Source organism: Chelon labrosus (assembly GCF_963514085.1).
Source record: "Chelon labrosus genome assembly, chromosome: 18".
Lineage (NCBI taxonomy): Eukaryota > Metazoa > Chordata > Actinopteri > Mugiliformes > Mugilidae > Chelon > Chelon labrosus.
In genome coordinates, this window is record NC_140351.1 from 8,517,231 (window position 1) to 8,536,378 (window position 19,148).

A 19,148-nucleotide genomic window follows, 5' to 3' on the forward strand; every position below is an offset into this window, starting at 1 on the left:
AAAATGTTTATACAACTATAAACTATGTTAAAAATATAAAGTGACCTGTTAGAAAATATAAATATAAAGTGACCTGTTAGAAATATAAAGTGACCAGTAGAAGTAGAAGGTTTTTTTTTTTTTTTTTATAAATATGAGAGCTACAAATGGGAAAAAATGAATGAAAATCACAGTCACCAGATGTAGCAGAGGTAGACAGACATGGTAAATGACAGAGTGTCCAGTAAGTAGGTGCAAAAGATTTGTCCATTGTCTATTGTGTCTCCTGCCATCACTGAGAGCTGTTGTACAGCCTGATGGCCAGGGGGACGAAAGAGTTCTTCAGTCTGTTGGTGGAGCAGGATTGAGACAGCAGCCTGCCACTGAACACACTCCTCTGCCTGATGAAGGTGTTGTGCAGAGGGTGGTGGGTGTTGTCCAGTATGGACAGCAGTTTGTCCAGGGTCCTTCTCTCTGCCACTGTCACCAGAGAATCCAGCTCTGTGCCCACCACTGAGCCAGCCCTCCTCACCAGTCTGTCCAGTCGAGCAGCGTCCCTCTTCTTGCTGCTTCCTCCCCAGCAAACCACAGCATAGAAGAGGATGCTGGCCACCACAGACTGGTAAAACATCTGCAGCAGTTTTTTGCAGACGTTGAAGGACCCCAGCCTTCTCAGGAAGTACAGACGGCTCTGTCCTTTCCTGTGGAGTGTGTCCATGTTTGTTGTCCAGTCCAGCCTGTCGTCCAGCTGCAGCCCCAGATATTTGTAAGTCCGGACCACCTCCACATCGACCCCGTTGATGGACACAGGTTGGAGATGTGATTTCTTCCTTCTGAAGTCCACCACCATCTCCTTGGTCTTGGAGGTGTTCAGCTGCAGATGGTTGGACCTAAACCATAATAAATAATAAAACATGGAGCAGGAACAGAGCTTAGATCAGCTGATGTAGTTAAAGTTCATTCAACAAGCTGTACAGAAACATAAACTTAACTGATAGAGTGTAGACCCTGGTAGTAGTGGAGGAGGAGCGAAGAACGAGGAGGTGTGGATGCTGAGACATCAGTGAGGTGGAGGAGGGCTGAATGGATCTGACAGTGAAATGAAAACTGAGAGCAGCAGAGAAAGGAGGAGTTTTAAAATGACAGCAGACAAAATGATTGGCCCACAGACAGAGGTTGTGATTGGTTAAAGTGAGGAAGGAACACCATACTGTACATGTGAATAGTGTGATGTATATTTCAGACGGTGAGCTCCCACTTGTGGTGAGAGAAGGTGCAGCACAGACAGACAGTGCTAAGGTGCTGCTTAAACATCCTACAGTCATGTATTTATGTTCCTCAGAGGGTTTTTACCTCACATGTCTTCTTTTTATTTCTTTGATTATTCTACTTGTTCCCGTGAAGGGTCGCAGGGTCTACTGCAGGCTATCCCAGCTGTCATCGGGCAAGTTACAGGTTCATAGTTCCTCTTCATGTGTCCTTTGTTGTGTCATAAGTTATCCACATATCAAACACTGCTAATTATAAATGCCACTAATCTGCACCCATTTGTGCTTTTCAGTTCATTTGCTTTTTTCCATTTGCTACTGTTCTACTGTGTGTCCATTATTTTATTGCAAGTTACTGTGAAAAATGAAAGTGAAATGAAATATTTATATTGCACTGTGACCGACATTTCACATATTGTGTGTAAACATCACCTGTAATCATATAGATTCATTTTCAGATTGATTCACTCAAAGTATTATAAACACTGAAACAGTAACATTAAACTTCACTGTGGACATCGACACTCATTCTCTCACTGGGCTTTGAATGTAAATCACCACCAGAGGGCGACATAACTCCTTTACACTCCATCTTGAATCCACCTGCAGCTGCTTTCCTTCATATTTCACTTTTATTTCACCTCTCTCAATCACATTGCTCTGCTAATTTTTTGTCACCTACTTCAAATCAAATATAAAGTACCACTGCTGTTTTATATGTTTTAGATACTTGTTGAAAATAAATGGATGAATCATGACATTTTAATTCACTGACTGGTTGGTTCCAAGACATAAAATAGGCCTCAGAGTTAGACTCACCAGACAGTACCTTTGTTCCACATTAGATTTTGGTACAAGTGCTATGACATATGCCAGATGCCATGACTGTGTATTAAATTAACAGAAGAAGACATGGTTGAGGATCTCTGTGTCAAAGGCTTCTAGTGAATCTTTGCCACATAGAAAGTTACAGTGCAATGTTCAACACTCAAAGGAGGAAATTAATCAAAGATGGTGGCACTGTTGTTGAAGTCGGGACTAAACTGAGGTTTAAAGTCAGCTTCTGCTATAAGCACACGGAAGAAGAAGGTGTCAGAAAGAGAGAGAGACATGGTTCCTCCCCCTATTGATCAGATCCTTTCGATTACAGCAGATCAGCTTCACCTAAGGGAGAGAACACAAGACATCACGTTTAACCAGTCTTTACCACCCTTGACCAGCAGAGGGGAAAACCGAGGCCTGTAACATGGGCGTTCCCACAGTGTGTGTGACACTGTCGAAACAAGTTTTGACCTTGTCTTTGGAGGAAACAGCAAAACAAATCGAGATATCACACAGTTTTCAGTTTTCAGTTCATATTTATGCACTGACCTCACATGGTGTCTGTCATTATGTCATGATGATTTATTCATTCATTCATTCATCTTCTGTACTCGCTTACCATTCACACTCACATGCACACCTACGGCCAATTTAGAATCACCAGTTAACCTAATGAGCATGTCTTTGGACAGTGGGAGGAAGCTGGAGTACCTGGAGAGAACCCACGCAGACACAGGGAGAACATGCAAACTCCACACAGAAAGGCCCAGTTGGCCCATGGATTTGAACCCGGGACCTTCCTAAAGTGGAGATTCTCAGTTTTAATTTGAGGTGATCAGATCAACCTGAACCAGAATGAAGGGAAGAATTAAGTGTGTCCGTCTACTTATCTAATTTACAGGAAACATTTGGCAAAAAATTAAAATAATTGCATACATTGATGTCATGCTCTGCATACAGAGAATAGATGCACCCCCACTGGTCTTGCAGTGCAGGTGTCTTTGAGTGGTGCATGGGATTGATTCGCTTGAACAAATGAGTCATTCACACCCTGATGAGGTCAAGGTCCCACAAAAGATTTTCTTTCTCTTTCTCAGGATTAAAGCAGGAAGGATGAAGACTTCTTAAGAGAACGACTAGACAGGGAGAAGTTGGTTATTTGATCTGCTGCTGATCAACTGAAATTCAGAAATGGCTGCATTTTTGGTTTAATCTGAGGATCTAACATTAAAGCCTTGCACACACACCTATTCTAAATCAGACAAAACCTGATCACGTAAAAATAACCAGCTATTTCAGGTATGTAACCTTCTGTGCAGTCCAAAGAACACACAACCTGCAGAAACAATATTATTTCACTTATGTCATGAAGATGTCATGTAGAGGGTGGTGGACATTGTTCATAATGGTCCAAATTTTCTTCACGGTTCTTGCATCGGCCACTGATGTCAGGTGCTCCAGCTCTGCCCCAACCACAGAGCCCTCCTTCTGTATCAGTTTGTCCAAACGCAAGGTGTCCTTCTTCTTAGTGCTGCCTCTCCAGCACACCACAGCGTAGAAGAGGGCACTGGCAACAATAGTCTGGTAGAACATGTCCAGCAACTTCCGGCAGATATTAAATTACCTTAGCCTCCTGAGGAAATAGAGACAGCTCTGACCTATTTTTATGTTAGCTGACCAGTCCAGTTTGTGATCCAGTCCAGGTTTGTAGACCCAGGTACTTATAGACCTGAACCACCTCTACACACTCCCCGTCGATGGTTAGGGGCTGCAGGTGGGGCCTGGACTTCCTGGAAATCCACTACCATCTCTTTGGTTTTAGCTGTATTGATCAGAAGGTGGATCACTCCACACCATGAGAGAAAGTTGTTCACCAGATTCTTGTACTCCTGCTCTTGTCCATCTCTGGTATACCCCACAAATGCAGTGTTATCTGAGAACTTGTGCGTATGACATGACTCTGTGTTGTAATTGAAGTCTGAGGTGTACAGGGTGAATAGGACAGGGGAAAGCACAGTCCACTGTGGTGCTCCAGTGCTGTTGACGATATTTCCCCAACCTGACATACTGAGGCCTCCCAGTGAGATAGTCCGCTATCCAGGATGAGTTGTGAGTCCATTAGCTTGTCTCTCAGCGGCTCTCAGCTCTCTCAGGGCTGGATGGTGTTTAATGCCCTGGAAAAGTCAAAAAACATGATCCTCACAGCAGCATTCCCCTTGTCCAAGTGTGAGATAGTCCACTGGTCAGGTAGAAGATGGCGTCCTCCACCCCCACCTTTTCCTGCATCGCAAGCTGCAGTGGGTCTAGTGTGAGGTGGACCTAGGGCCTAATGTGATGGAGTAGCAGCTGGTCCATGGTCTTCATGATGCTGGATGCCAGGGCGACCAGTCCTGTAGTTGTTCATTTCCCTTGGGTGTAGCTTCTTAGGGACAGGGATTATGCATGATGTCTTTCACTGCAGAGGCACCTTCCTAAGGTGTAGGCTCAGGTTAAATACATGCTGAAGTAATCCCTGAGTAATTGTGGGGACTCTCCACATGGGCCAGCTGCTTTGCTTGGACCGAGCCTTCTTAGCTGTCCGTTCACCTGAGCCGAAGTGATGGCGGTGGGGTGAGGGGTTGCTACAAGCCACTTGTCCGCAGCAGTGAGTGTGGAAGGTGATGTAGAGGGTGAGGCACTATTAGAGTACTGTGGGACATAGACGCCTTAATCTATGCACATAACCAACGTCGGTTGGAGCCATTTATGCTTGTGTGCTCGTCAGTCTGGCTCACTCTGTTTCTACTTCCTGCTTCACTTTCACCAATGGCAACTGAAACTTTTGCCGAAATTTTACGACAAGTCATACAAATGTTTGTATCTCCAAACCTCCTCAGATGTGTTCCATCTCTATTGATCCAAAACAATTAATTCAAAAATTGCGATTGAGATTTCGATTGAGATCGAGAAGCAGCCAGAAAAACGAAAGCGTAAATACGCTGCTATCAAGCGGACTAATCACTCTTGCGCTCTGTGTTGCCGTGGCGGGTAGTTACATTTTTAGGGAGGTGCACGTCAGTAGGGTCTGTGCAGGATGTGTGTAGGGGTCTGTGCTGTCGCTGTCGCTGTAGCTTCTGTGTCAATTTAATACAGAAGTCTAAACTGAGCAGCAGAGGGGGCAGGGCAGTCAAAGAGTCAGCGGTGATTTGCACCAAGGTATAAAAAAGTTGACTCATATTAGAAGAGACATTGTAGAAAGTTGAATTTCTACAATCCCTAACTAACTGCAGTTGATATGTCTGACCTGAATTGTTGCTGTTGAGGTGTTGTAATGTTGTCTAAAAGTCCTGATAGTGTCACTGCAGACAGCAGAGAGAAATGGTTTAGGCATAGGTCAAAGAGTCTTAGCCAGAAAACAGCTTCACACAGACTGCTGACAGTACACTCAAGTGAAGAAACAATGAGTTCACACCTTCACTGTGACGTTCTACAAGATGAAAGTTCATGTTAAAAGACACAGAGACACTGTATGTGGTGTTTAATGACAGGAAACTGCCTGCAGCTCTCATAGTTTTCTCAGCTCTGCTACTATCATAGTTCCTATTTGTGGTCTGGCTTCATATCTGTCCCTCTGTTTAGGTGTGGTATATTATCTGTATAAAACAATGTACAGTAAATAAAGACCCCAACGCTGTAAACAGAGAACTATAATTTAAATTAAAGTAAACAAACCATTATTAACATTAATGCTGTTTCACAGCATGTGCTGTTTCAGAATTTGCTGTAAACATGAATCCTCAGGTTTTCAACAAGCACCAAGACACTGGCAGCAGATCAGAGGTGGGACTTGCTCACTTCTGATAAACGAACGTACCGTCCCAAACTTGGACAGGCACCGATAATATAATCAATACTCACTTCGCCCTTTAAGTAATTTTAATATGGTCTGATGGAGAAGAGTGAGTGTAACAGAGAGTAGTGGTGTGATGTCAACAGATGTGCTGAGAATAGACTGAGAACTTTAAGTAAATAGAGGAAGTTGAATAGTTTGATGACTGTAGCTCCACATAAACTGTGACGATTGTCCATGTTGAGTCTTTTTATTTTATTTATGTGAAAGTCTGTAATCTGTTTGATGACTGACATTTATTGAGAAGTTCAGAATAGTTGCAAACAAAACTTCACACTCAACCACTCTTATTAAAATATTCTCGATTTATTAAACGTGTAAATATTCAAACTACTGTTCAACAGAGTCACGCCCTCATGAGGTCAAGCTGCTAAGACTTCATTCCTCTTTCTCAGGTCAAAGCAGGAAGGATAAAGTCTTTTTAAAACAGTTACTGAACAGAGACGTTGGTTATTTGATCTGCTGATGATCAACTGAAATTTACAACTTACTGGATTTTAAAAATATATTTTTTCTCTGTTACAGATTCATTTGGTAAGATCAAAGTTTGTTCTTTTATATATTTTAATTTTTTAACATTTTAACCTGAGAGAAAACACATAATATGTTTTGTTCGTTGGTTTTGATGAAACCGGTCACAAAGAAATGAGAAGTTGCTTCAGCAACATTTTGAACATGAATTCATGCTGGATTATTTAGATTTTATCTTCAACACGTTTTCCAAGCCCTTCTCTATTTTATTAAATCTGGTTGCTCGTTTAGAATTCCTGGGTTGAATGTGTGAATTTAAAGTGGCTTTAAAAAAGTATACTTTATCAAAAAGGCTGTTTTGATTCAAATATGCGAATGAAATATACGGTAGTTTTTGTCTTTGTTTCCAATTTAGGAGATGAGTGTCATGGCAGCCCTGTGTGTGAACGTGGTGACAGTCAACATATTACTGAGTGTCTTCTTTCTTTCAGGTCAGCTGTTTGTTCAGTCTCTTTTATTTGGAGACATTACTTGAATCATTTCTAGTCTGAAATATTTTCTACTGACATTGTTCAAAGGGTCTACATGTAACATGCTGCACATGAACTGGAGTTTGTGTCTCATCAACTTTCTCTTCAGGCAGATTTTGATCCACAAAGCATGTTCATCATTAGTCTGGTTTTACAGGTGTTTGGGCTCAATGTCAGAAGAATTCAGCCCTCTCCATTACTGCACCAAAGAAGATGGAAGCACTGAGTGGATCTTGTTTAATAATCCCATGTAACTATAGTGAGAACTCAGGAAAAGAGTTTAACAGCAGCAGAGAAACCTTTGGAGTGTGGATTAAAAATGACACGAGATTTGGACCAAATCCAAATAATGTAGTCTTCAACAGTAGTAAGTCAGTTAACATCTATCCAGTGAATGTTTGTGGAGACCTGAGTCAGAAAAACTGCACCACTCTGTTTTCTAATTTAAAGACAAGTCATTCAGACACATACTACTTCAGAATTGAGAACGGGCCGTACAGGTCAACAGCTGTTTGTGATCCTCTTCAAATAACAGTTAAAGGTAAGACAGGCTTGGTAATTGTTATTTTTATTCATTTAATTTTTTCAGATCATTTAAAATATAATGTGAAATCCATTTCAGCTTCAGTAAACCAATTCTGCAACCCTAAGCATCTCTGTAAAACATGTTATCTACATTACATGAAAGTGTAAAGATTCAATAAAACAGTAAAAACTGAGCTGTACTAACAATAAAGTCAGTTTTGTCACAACAATAGTTCAATACAATAATATGTGTTTGATGTGAAACCACAGATTCTCCTTGGAGACCCAGAATAAATATCTCAGGTGATCTGAAGGAGAAGGAGTCTGTCACTATAACCTGCTCAGCTTTCACTCCCTGTCCACACTCCCCTCCTCAACTCACCTGGAATCTCCAACAAGACCCTCACAACAAAATAGAGGAAAACACAGATGGGACCTTTACAACTAAAATCCAGGAGACCATCACTCTGTCAGACAAACATGATGGATACAACATCAACTGTTCTGTCAGATATCCTGTGAATGAAGGAAAAGACGTCAAGACAGCAGAGACACAAGAGACTCTCAGTGTTTCATGTAAGACAACCAGAGTTTGTTGTTGGATCCTGTCAGCACATGATGATTCATGGGATGTCAGCTGTTTGTGATGAATAAGGTGAATCTCTGTCACATTTTCCTCAGATGCTCCTAAAAACACCTCAGCATCCATCAGTCCATCAGGTTTGGTGTCAGCAGGTAGCTGGGTGAACCTGACCTGCTCCAGCAGAGCCAAGCCTTCCGTCAGTAGCTTCACCTGGTTCAAGAACAGCAAAGATGGACCCGTGATCGTATCTGAAGGACACTTCTACAGCTTCAAAGTGACTGATGGAGGAGTTTATTACTGTGTGGCCTCAAATCAACTTGGTAACCAGACGTCACCATGGATTTATCTGAATGTTGCAGGTAAATGCAGTAGTGAACTGAGTCTGCTCTCGTCTTATTTCTCTTGTTTCATTTTCTGATGTCTACTTTAGCTTGACTTGGTTTTATTTTCTATGAACAGAGAGCTCTGAGACTACAGTTACTGAGACTCAACAGACTGTTGAAGGTAAATGCAGAAGTGAACTGCGTCTGCTCTTGTCTCGTGTTTCATTTTCTGATGTTCTCTTTCTACTTTAGCTTGACTTGGTTTTATTTTCTATGAACAGAGACCTCTCAGACTACAGTTACTGAGACTCGCCAGACTGTTAAAGGTAAATATCATTCAGTTATTCATTCATTAGGTACAACAGACTAAGGTAAATAAATAGACAGGTACAACAATACATTTCACTGTGCATTGTACTATGTATAACTGTGCATGTGACAAATAAAACCTGTCTATCCTATCTATTTATTACTCACAGTAAGAGTTATATCTGGTTTCATTATGTCAATACATCCACATTAAATCATGTCTTGTTTTAGGCTCCTCACAGTGGGAACCAGCTCTTGGAGGAATCATTGGGATCATTGTACTCATCTGCTTGATCATCTTTGTTTGGTAAGTATCACATATCAAAGCAGCAAACATGACTCAGTTACTGTCGCTGACATTTTAGCTGCTCATCCAAAAACATTTGTTTCCCATCAGTCTTAACATTTTACTGTCAAATATATTGACCCTAAAACACAGTATAGTTAATCTATCAGTAAATGTCTGATGTTTTCCAGGTGGTTAAAGTCAAGGCATCAAACTCAACAACAGACTCAGGTTTGTAATGACTAAACTTCTCTGTAATCTACCTGACTACACGATATGTATTACCTCTGTCAGAGCAGTCTACTCAACCTATTCATTTATTCATCTTCTGTAACCGCTTATTCCTGCTAAGGGCCGCTGGGTCTGCTGGAGTCTGGGCAAGAGGCGGGGTACACCCTGGACAGGTCGCCAGTCTATCGCAGGGCCAACACAGAGAGACAGACCATTCACACCTACAGCCAATTTAGAATCACCTATTAACCTAATGAGCATGTCTTTGGATGGTGGGAGGAATCCGGAGTACATGGAGAGAACCCATGCAGACACAGGGAGAACATACAAACTCCACACAAAAAGGCCCAGTCGGCCCATGGATTCGAACCCGGGACCTTCTCGCTGTGAAGTGTCAGTGCTAACCACCTTGCCACTGTTCCACCCTACTCAACGTATTCAAAAAGTAAAGGTAATGATTTAATAAGGAAGGATTCAGGTGAAGACCTTCCTCACTAAACATCACATGTGGTTCATTTCTTATAGAGTCAAAGAGGTGAAGATCTGGTTGTTGAAGAACCTGGAGGTGAAACAGAAGAAGAAGAAAACATCCATTATGGAGAAATCAACTTCTCCAAGAGGAGACGTGACCTGTCCTCTGTCTCAGTACAGGACAGTGGACAGCAGCAGGACACGACGTACGCACAGGTCAACATCAAGAAACCAGCAAAGAGAGTAACACAGACTGCTAACAACATAGATTATCTCTATGCTGAAGTCAAGAAAAAATGAAAAGTGTGTTTTGTTTGTGCAGAGACTCAGATTACATATGTGGAGGATTCGTAACCTTAGTCAGTTACAGAGAAAAAGTATAAGAAATGATAGTTTTTATATCAGTTAAATGAAGAAACTCAAGAAGAACAGAATCAGGTAGTTTCCTCCTGAGTTGATGTTGGTTATTCTTTGCATTGAATGAGCTTTAAACCACACATGGAGATAAAAACATGAAGATAAAACTCATTAGTTCTGAATTCATATGTGTTCATGAGGACACAGACAAACAAAGACAGTTTATCTGGTGCACACCTGAGCACACAAACATCTGTTTTAGACTAATTCAGACATGGATTCTTTACACTGTCACTGAAACCAGAGTTTTTGTGATCTTCTATGTACCAGTGTTGTTATTTGTTTGATGTTATTCAGTTATGGGAGCCACGTTCTTCGCTTTGCAGATGATATACAGTTATACATGCTAGATCTTTGTCTTCACGTGTCTGTGAGATATTACAAACTAGATGTTTTCCAATATTAAATAGCTTGTTTATTTATTGATTTTTTTTTTTTAGTTAAAGTAGTAAAATACTGGAGCCTGGACAAGAAAATGTGATGGTTTAGTCACTGTATAGTGACGAGAAACTCAAAAGTTTCACATCTGCATCTTTTCTATTTCAGTTTTCAATACCTTTATTTTTATGTGAGGACCTCACATGTGTGTTCCTCTTTGTTATTCAAATAAGTCTCATTGTAAGGCCTCTTAATCATCCAGTGTTTAATGATATGTTAGGGTGAATCATTCTTCTTATTGTAACGTTTTGCAGTGATTAATTCATCTCTGTCTTATCCTCTTTAAGGTATTGGTTTGGATAAAGTATTTAGTATCAAGCAAGAAAATAAAAATATTAAAAATAAAAACGTGTTGCTGTGTGTTCCTACGGAACTCTGTAAGGCCTCTGCTCGTACAGTAGAGCACAGCCTGTTAATGTGTTAACCACCACGTCAGCGTCATCAAAGTACATTTCAAACTGTATTTGCTTTGTTGCAATACTGTGTATAGGTTCTGTGTAAAAGGCTCTAGCTGAGTGGATGTCACGTGATCCTATCAGCGCATCATGGCTGAATTATTGCTGATGAATGAAGTGAATCCCTGTGAACCAAGGAAACGAAAGCAAGGCACAAGAGACACAAGAGACTCTCAGTGTTTCATCTAAGACAACCAGAGTTTGTTGGTTATTTTAAGTTACTGCAAAAAAAAAAAAAAAAAAAGTGAATGAATCTTTGCTTGTGGATTCAAAGATGTTTATTCATTGCACTGTAATAAAAACTTTGGCGTACAACTTGAAAAAAATGCTTTGTAATCTCAGTTGCATTTATTTGTCCAACATTTCACATATTGTGTGTAAACATCAGCTGGAATCATACATTTTAATCACATTACAAAAGTGTCTAAAACAATAATGCATAGTAATCCTCGGCCCACCGATGGAAAACTGCTTCAATGTCCTGAGTAGTTCAAGGACTTCTGATAAAATAGTTATTTGGAGCTCAATTTAAAGTAGGCAACATTTCAGGAGTCTCACTCAATAGTGTGTTTTAAAGAGATGGAGCTAAAATTCACACTTTTAAAAGCTTTTAATGGGTAAAAATGATCCAAGTTTATCTGATCTTTTAAATTTTTGACTAGAGAGGAGAGGACACTGGATTTGCTGTATGCTAATGTAAGGGATGCATACAGATCTACCTCCCTTCCCCCCCTGGGCAGGTCAGACCATAACCTGGTTCACCTCAAATCCTGCTATGTGCCCCTGGTTAGGAGACAACCAGTCACCACCAAAACTGTGAAAAGGTGGTCTGAGGAGGCCTACCACTCACTGCAGGACTGTTTTGAACTAACGGACTGGAATGCACTCAGTGAGCCACATGGAGAAGACATTGACGGGCTTACGGAGTGTATAACTTTTTACATAAACTTCTGTGTGGACTACATTGTCCCGACAAAGACTGTCTACTGTTACTCAAACAACAAGCCATGGGTAACAAGTGACCTCAAAGACATATTGAATGCCAAGAAGAGGGCTTTTAGAACCAGTAACCGTGAGGAGCTGAAAGTTATTCAGAGGGATCTGAAAGCAAAGATCAGAGAGGCTAAGGAGTCGTACAGGAGGAAGCTGGAGGGGAAACTCCAGCAGAACAATGTGAGGGAGGTATGGAGAGGCATGCGAAACATCACTGGTTTCAAACCAGCTGGGAGTGCAGTAGAGGGAGGTGTGGACAGGGCCAATGAACTAAACCTGTTTTTCAACAGATTTGACACAGTGGACCCCACCCAACCCCCCACAGACCCCTTTGTGAGCTGCCCATCATCATCATCAACACCAACGATGGCATCACCATACCCTCCCCCACCTCACAGATCTCCTGCTCCTATTGATGGCCTTGCTCCCACCTACACTACCTCCTCCATCAGCCCTCTCCAGAGGCATGGCAGCAACCCCCCACCAAGAACAATGACAACGACCTGCTTCACAGCTGACCAGGTGAGGAGACGGCTGAGGACACTCCGTGCAGGAAAGGCTACAGGCCCAGATGGCGTCTGTCCCAGAGTGCTTAGGGCCTGCGCCACCCAGCTGTGTGGAGTCTTTCAACTGGTCTTCAACATGAGCCTGAGCCTACAGAGGGTACCTGTGCTGTGGAAGACATCATGCCTCGTCCCAGTGCCAAAAACACCACACCCCTGCAGCCCCAGCGACTACAGACCAGTGGCCCTGACCTCCCACATAATGAAGACCTTCGAGCGACTGGTTCTGGAACAGCTGCGAGACATGGTCGACACTCAACTGGACCCTCTCCAGTTCGCCTACCAGCCACGACTTGGAGTAGAGGATGCCATCATCTTCCTGCTCAACCGTGCATATGCTCATCTGGATAAACCGGCAAGCACTGTGAGGGTCACATTCTTTGACTTTTCCAGTGCTTTTAACACCATCAGGCCGACTCTTCTGGGTGACAAGCTCAAAGCTATGCAGGTTGATGCCCCCCTGGTGTCCTGGATTGTTGACTACCTCACTGGAAGACCACAGTATGTGCGGCTGCAACACGGTGTGTCTGACAGGGTGATCAGCAGCACTGGGGCTCCACAAGGGACAGTCCTCTCCCCCTTCCTCTTCACCGTCTACACCACGGACTTCAACTACCAGACAGAGCCCTGCCACCTTCAGAAATTTTCTGATGACTCTGCGGTAGTAGGATGTATCAGTGATGGTGAGGAGGCCGAGTACAGAACCGTGGTGGGAAACTTTGTCACATGGTGTGAGGACAACTTCCTTCAGCTGAATGTGACGAAGACAAAGGAACTGGTTGTGGACATGAGGAGAAAAAAGGCTCCGGTGACCCCCGTTACCATCCGGGGGGCCCAGGTTGACATTGTGGAGGACTACAAATACCTGGGAGTGTACATCGACAATAAACTGGACTGGTCAAAGAACACTGAGGCACTCTACAAGAAGGGACAGAGTCGACTCTACCTTTTGAGGAGACTGAGGTCCTTCAACATCTGTCGGACAATGTTGAGGATGTTCTATGAGTCTGTGGTGGCCAGTGCGCTCCTGTACGCCGTTGCATGCTGGGGCAGCAGGCTGCGAGCGGCAGATGCGAATAGACTCAACAAACTGATCCGTAAGGCCAGTGATGTTGTCGGGGTGGAGCTGGACTCTTTGAACACAGTGTCAGAGAGGAGGATGCTGGCAAGAGTGGAGACCATCCTGGACAACACATCTCACCCACTCCACAACACACTGGCCAGTCTAAGGAGTACCTTTAGTAACAGACTCATCCTACCAAAATGTACCACAGAACGTCACAGGAGGTCATTCCTGCCTGTGGCCATCAAACTTTATAACTCCTCCCGCTGAGTGTTAGTCACTCACCTTTTACACTTCAGATGCCGTTAATTTATTTGCAACCTCTTACCTCTGTATTTTGTGAATACTTTGTGAATACTTGTGCAATATTGTTCTTTTACTTTAAATGCATCTTACTTATTTTTATATATTTTTGTACAACTTTTATTTTATTTTATTTTTATTCTATTCTATTCTATTGTATTTGCTCTGTTAACTAGCAACTGTCACTTTATGGGAGCAACAGCAACAAAACAATTTCCTTGAAGGATTAATAAAGTATTCTGATTCTGATTCTGATTCTAAAAAGTTGGTCTTCATCCTGTAAACACTCACAGTCTGGACAATGTACTGATAAAAGTCTAAAAGGCACAACATGGTTGTTTCGGAGGCAGTTATATTAGCTTCTCTCTCAGAAATCTAACCTTCATGTTGAGATTCAAACCTCCCTCCTTCCAACCAACCAGCAGCTGACCTTCAAGTGTTGCAGCATTAGTGTGAAATACTGTCCAACAGGTAGGTGTGGCATTGTAGATTTCTTTCCTAACAGATTCCTCTTCATAAAAAAACAAAAGCAGGGCTCACAGAGTGTGTTTTCATACACACAGAAAAGTTTCTCTATGGATGTAAACCCAGTCAGTGGCTCTGATTACAACTTAAACTGAACCCTGTGATCAGTGCCTCTCTCCCTGATTATGAATTAACTTCCTGGTAGGGTTTTATTGGTGCACTCTCTCCTCCAGAGCCTTCAGCTCAGCCTCCACCTGAGCTGGCAGGTCAGCTCCAACCTGCTGAGTGAAGTAGGCCCTCAGCTCCTTGGTCTCATTCTGCCAGAAAGGCTTGGGCACGTCGAAGAGGGCACCCATATCCACCTTGCTGCCCAGACCTTTAGTGTCAATGGCGCCATCTGCTGGCAGCCAGCCGATCATGCTCTTCTTGGCCGCCTCGTCCTCCCTCTCTCTGCTGCAGCGCTTGAAGATCCACTCCAGTACGCGGGCGTTTTCACCGAAGCCGGGCAAGAGGAAGGCGCCAGACGCGGGGTCCTTTCTGAACCAGTTGACGTGGAAGATCTTGGGGAGGTGTGTGGGGGCCTTACGGCTCTGCATGCTCAGCCAGTGAGCGAGGTAGTCGCCGAAGTTGTAGCCAAAGAACGGACGCATGGCAAAGGGGTCGTGCATGATCACTTTGCCTGCAGGGAAAAATTAAATACTTTGTAAATCGGAGCAGCTTCCCTCTCAGTAGACCAACTCTGTTGTAGCATCTAAATATTAGTCATTACAATAAGACAACCCTAAATGAAACCATTTTTCTGAACTGTGCATCTTAGATTAACCTCAGAATATCATGTGAGTGAGTTTTTACCTTTATGCTCAGCAGCTGCTGTGGCCTCAGACCTCATAACAGCTCCAACAAACACTCCGTGTTGCCAGTTGAAGGACTCGTAGACCAGAAGGACTCCTGACAACATCAACATTACAGCACGTTTACTGCACAGCTACTTTCTGCCGATATGAAATTCTTTTAAATGTGTTTAAGAGAAATCATTATGTTGCACGAGGCAGACTGCGTACTTTGTATTTAGTCTCTGCGTCTACTAATACACAATTTCAGTACTTCGTCTTTCTACACGGTCACTCTTTTGTCACATGTTTTAACTTTTATTTTACTTCTCTGTCAGTTCCAATGTCGTTTTCTACGTTGGGACAAACTACTCTTCATGTGTGTTGTACAACGGCACCACCAACCTTCTGGCCTCCTGCCTCCAAAGATGATGGCGTCAATGGGAACCCTCTCCTCGCTCTCCCAATTGGGGTCAATGATGGGACACTGGGCCGCGGGGGCACAGAAACGAGAGTTGGGATGGGCGCAAAGCGTCGAGCTTCCTGTGTACAAAGAAGAAGGAAACAACTTTTTATGTCACATCGTGTCTGGTCTTTAGTCAAATTCTTTTAAATGTAGCTATGCTTTGGTCTACCACTAGGTGGTGCTGTTGAACATCTCTAAAGCGTCACACACCCGGGTGAAGCTAAAGCTGTCAAACATTCATTCATTTATTGATCATAAACTAAGTAAAGTCATCATCTAAAACTGCTGAACAGGAGACTTCAGATTGGCCCAAAGTGCATGTCTCAGCGGCGAGACTAGCAAAGAAACCATCCACTCAGATGTTTTCTCTGTGTCTCGTGATGCCGTGATTTGAATGAAATCACATTTATTATCTTCAACTCCACTCAGTCCCACTCCACTTTTTAGAGGCATAATTACAGAACAATAACACCCACTGTAATAGTAAACCAAGCTTGAGTCCAGGTTGATGTTACCTTGCTTCCAGGGTTTTCCGTGCCAGTCTGTGAGCGTGACGCCAGAAGCAGGGGGATCAAGCCCCTCCCACCACACTCCTCCATCACTGGTCTCGCCTACATTGGTGAACACTGTGTTTTTGGCAATGGTAGCCATGGCGTAGGGGTTGGTCTTGTCCGAGGTGCCCGGCACCACACCAAAGAACCCATTCTCTGGGTTGATGGCCCTGAGTTTCCCTACAAGAGAGATGATGGATTTAATTTAGATGTCTACATGCAGGCGGGGAGGGGGTGAGTCGAACGGAGTCACTGTGTGTGAACTAATGCTCTCACCTTGACTGTCGAACTTCATCCACGCAATGTCGTCACCCACACACTCAACTTTCCAGCCTGGTAGAGAGGGTTTCATCATGGCCAAGTTAGTTTTACCGTAGGCACTGGGGAAGGCCGCTGCCACGTAGCGCTTCACCCCCTGAGGGTTGGTGATACCCAGAATCTGAGGAGAAGAAATGTGTTGCCATGTTTATGCAAGTTCTTGAGAGAAACAAACGTTAGACTAAGGTTGTGTTACAAACTGAGGAGAGGCTTTAGCAGGTTTTCAGCATTTTCCCCATTCTCACCAGCATGTGCTCAGCCAGCCATCCCTTGTCCTTCACAATACGGGAGGCGATGCAGAGGGTGAAGCACTTCTTCCCAAGAGGAGAGTTTCCCCCGTAGCCGCTGCCAAAAGACATGATCTGCATGATGTCCGGCAGGTGAGAAATCAGCACCTTTTCTGGGTTACAGGGCCAGGAGCTAGAGGGGAGGAGCAGGGAGACGAGGAAGGTAAAAAAAATAACACATGCAAATAACGCAACAGTACCACACAACTGAATCTGTACCTTTCAGAGGTAAAGGTCGCCCCAGAGTGTGTTGACAGCGGACAAACTCTACTCCTTCAGACAGTTTATTCAGAACAGGATAGCCCATCCGTGTCATGATCTCCATGCTGGCTACAACGTACGGCGAGTCCGTCACCTTCAAGAAAAATAAATTAGTATTTTATCACCCTGATCTACAACTTCCAACCCTTCAGTGAGTAATAACCATAAAAATATTACTAGCCTCCAGTGGACTGGAAGCAGCCTCTGCCTCAGGCGACCATTTCCTGAAGGAGCGTTTTGTGGTGGGTTGCCTTGTGACCAATGGCTTGTAGTGAGGTTGTAGCAGGATCAGATTGTGCACTGTAAAAAGCCTCTCAGTGGCATTGTCCATATGACTTTATTTTTAAAAGTATATTTACTCCAACAAATTGATTTCTTTTTGTTTTCTTTGTTTTTTGAGTTAACGCTAAGTAAAACGTGTGTATGTTTTCGTAACTTAATATTTTCTATAATAAAATTAATTTCATTGGATTTGACCATAAATTAATTTCACAAAACTCAGTTTTAAAGCTTATGTCAGACGTAGAACGACACGCCCCGCCCACCTGCAACGGAACAACAAGCCCGGACAGAATCTTCATCTTCTCTGAGTGTAGCTTCGCACGTTTTTCACTGAGCCTGCGGATAAAAAATACTTCACCCACCTCAGGTAAGTAACTATTTGTATTGTTCAAAGTTAGATTTTGTCCGAATTAACATGACTGTATTGCGCTTGTTGCAAAGGCATTACTCTGTTTCCTACATTATGCTAGCTACATTAGCGGCCGCCAACGCCATTTCAAATATACACAACAGTTCGTGACCTTCAACCAGTTAGCTAGCTAGCTAGCTACCGTCTATACCTGTGCGCGTTTTATGATAAGCAAATTATGTATTTGCGCAGTAGTTTATTTCATACAGATAGTGCGTAACTTCTAAAAAAACATTATCGTTGCTAAGACTTCCTTACTGTCTGTCTGGCACACACACACATGCTGGTGGTGACTGTCACATACCCGATAAACAGTGGCGAACATTACCGTTTATCCGCACAATGGCTTAGTGTGGAATGACCCGAAGGGTCGGCATAACAGTCATTAGCTTGTGGTGAGCAGTGCAAACTACCACGGCGTCCCGGCACCATAATACAGTCTAGTATTCTCAACCAGCAGAGCTCCCTGCACCTTAGCACGGAGCCACATTTCCCGCCTGCAGTAACAGATAAACAGTAGTACTCCTCCAGGTGTCCTAACAAGAAGCTTTGCTATGGATATCCAACAGTATATGTTGGTCCCACTGTGGTACATTCACACATTTGTCAGTCATTCCAGTTGTTCCACTAACACACCTTGTCACTGAGAGGCCCCATCGGCTGCAAACATGGATTATCGGCACTGATTTGAATATACCAGTTTTACAGCTTAACAAGTGTATGCTCACCATGTACTGTACGCATCATTCATTCATTCATCTTATATTAATCTTCTGCTTATTCCTGTTAAGGGTCGCAGCTGTCATCGGATGGGAGGCGGGGGTCCACCCTGGACAGGTCTCCAGTCTATCACAGGGCTAACACAGAGAGACACTCACATCTGCGGCCAATTTAGAATCACCAGTGAACCTAACCAGCATGTCTTTGGATGGTGGGAGGAAGCTGGAGAACCTGGAGTGAACCCACGCAGACAGAACATGCAAACTCCACACAGAAAGGAACCAGTTGGCCCATGGATGAAAACCCGGGACGTTCTCGCTGTGAGGCATCCGTGCTGCTAACCACCTCGCCTCTGTTCCGCCCCTGTACGCATAATTTCATTTTTCTGTGTATTTGTTGATTGAAAATGCCTGACCCAGATTTCTTGATGTGTATTAACTTTGTTGATACGTTTTAAAGCCATTTAAGTTAGATTTTTTTGGAATTTTTGCCTAAAGTTGGGTCCGTGATGAAGGACCTTTGGACACAGCCACGCTATGCATTCATTTAGATTGCCCGTGTTGTTTTAAATGCTCTGCTAATATCTTTTAAAGATGTTCTGCTAATATGAGGTCAGATGTTCATGCTTGTAAATTGTTGC

The 19,148-nt window shown here is 43.2% G+C and overlaps 1 protein-coding gene across 1 annotated transcript; it reads right to left on the minus strand.

Annotated features, from left to right (window-relative positions):
- Positions 1 to 14,562: 14,562 nt before the first annotated feature.
- Positions 14,563 to 18,113, minus strand: LOC311503736 (phosphoenolpyruvate carboxykinase [GTP], mitochondrial-like; the record flags this gene model as incomplete). Its single annotated transcript, XM_084566610.1, has 8 exons — positions 14,563 to 15,063; positions 15,237 to 15,332; positions 15,620 to 15,757; positions 16,196 to 16,411; positions 16,508 to 16,670; positions 16,795 to 16,969; positions 17,037 to 17,191; positions 18,093 to 18,113. The coding sequence occupies 8 exons, from the start codon at positions 18,111 to 18,113 to the stop codon at positions 14,594 to 14,596; spliced, it is 1,434 nt and encodes a 477-aa protein (XP_084422736.1). The 3' UTR covers positions 14,563 to 14,593.
- Positions 18,114 to 19,148: the final 1,035 nt, after the last annotated feature.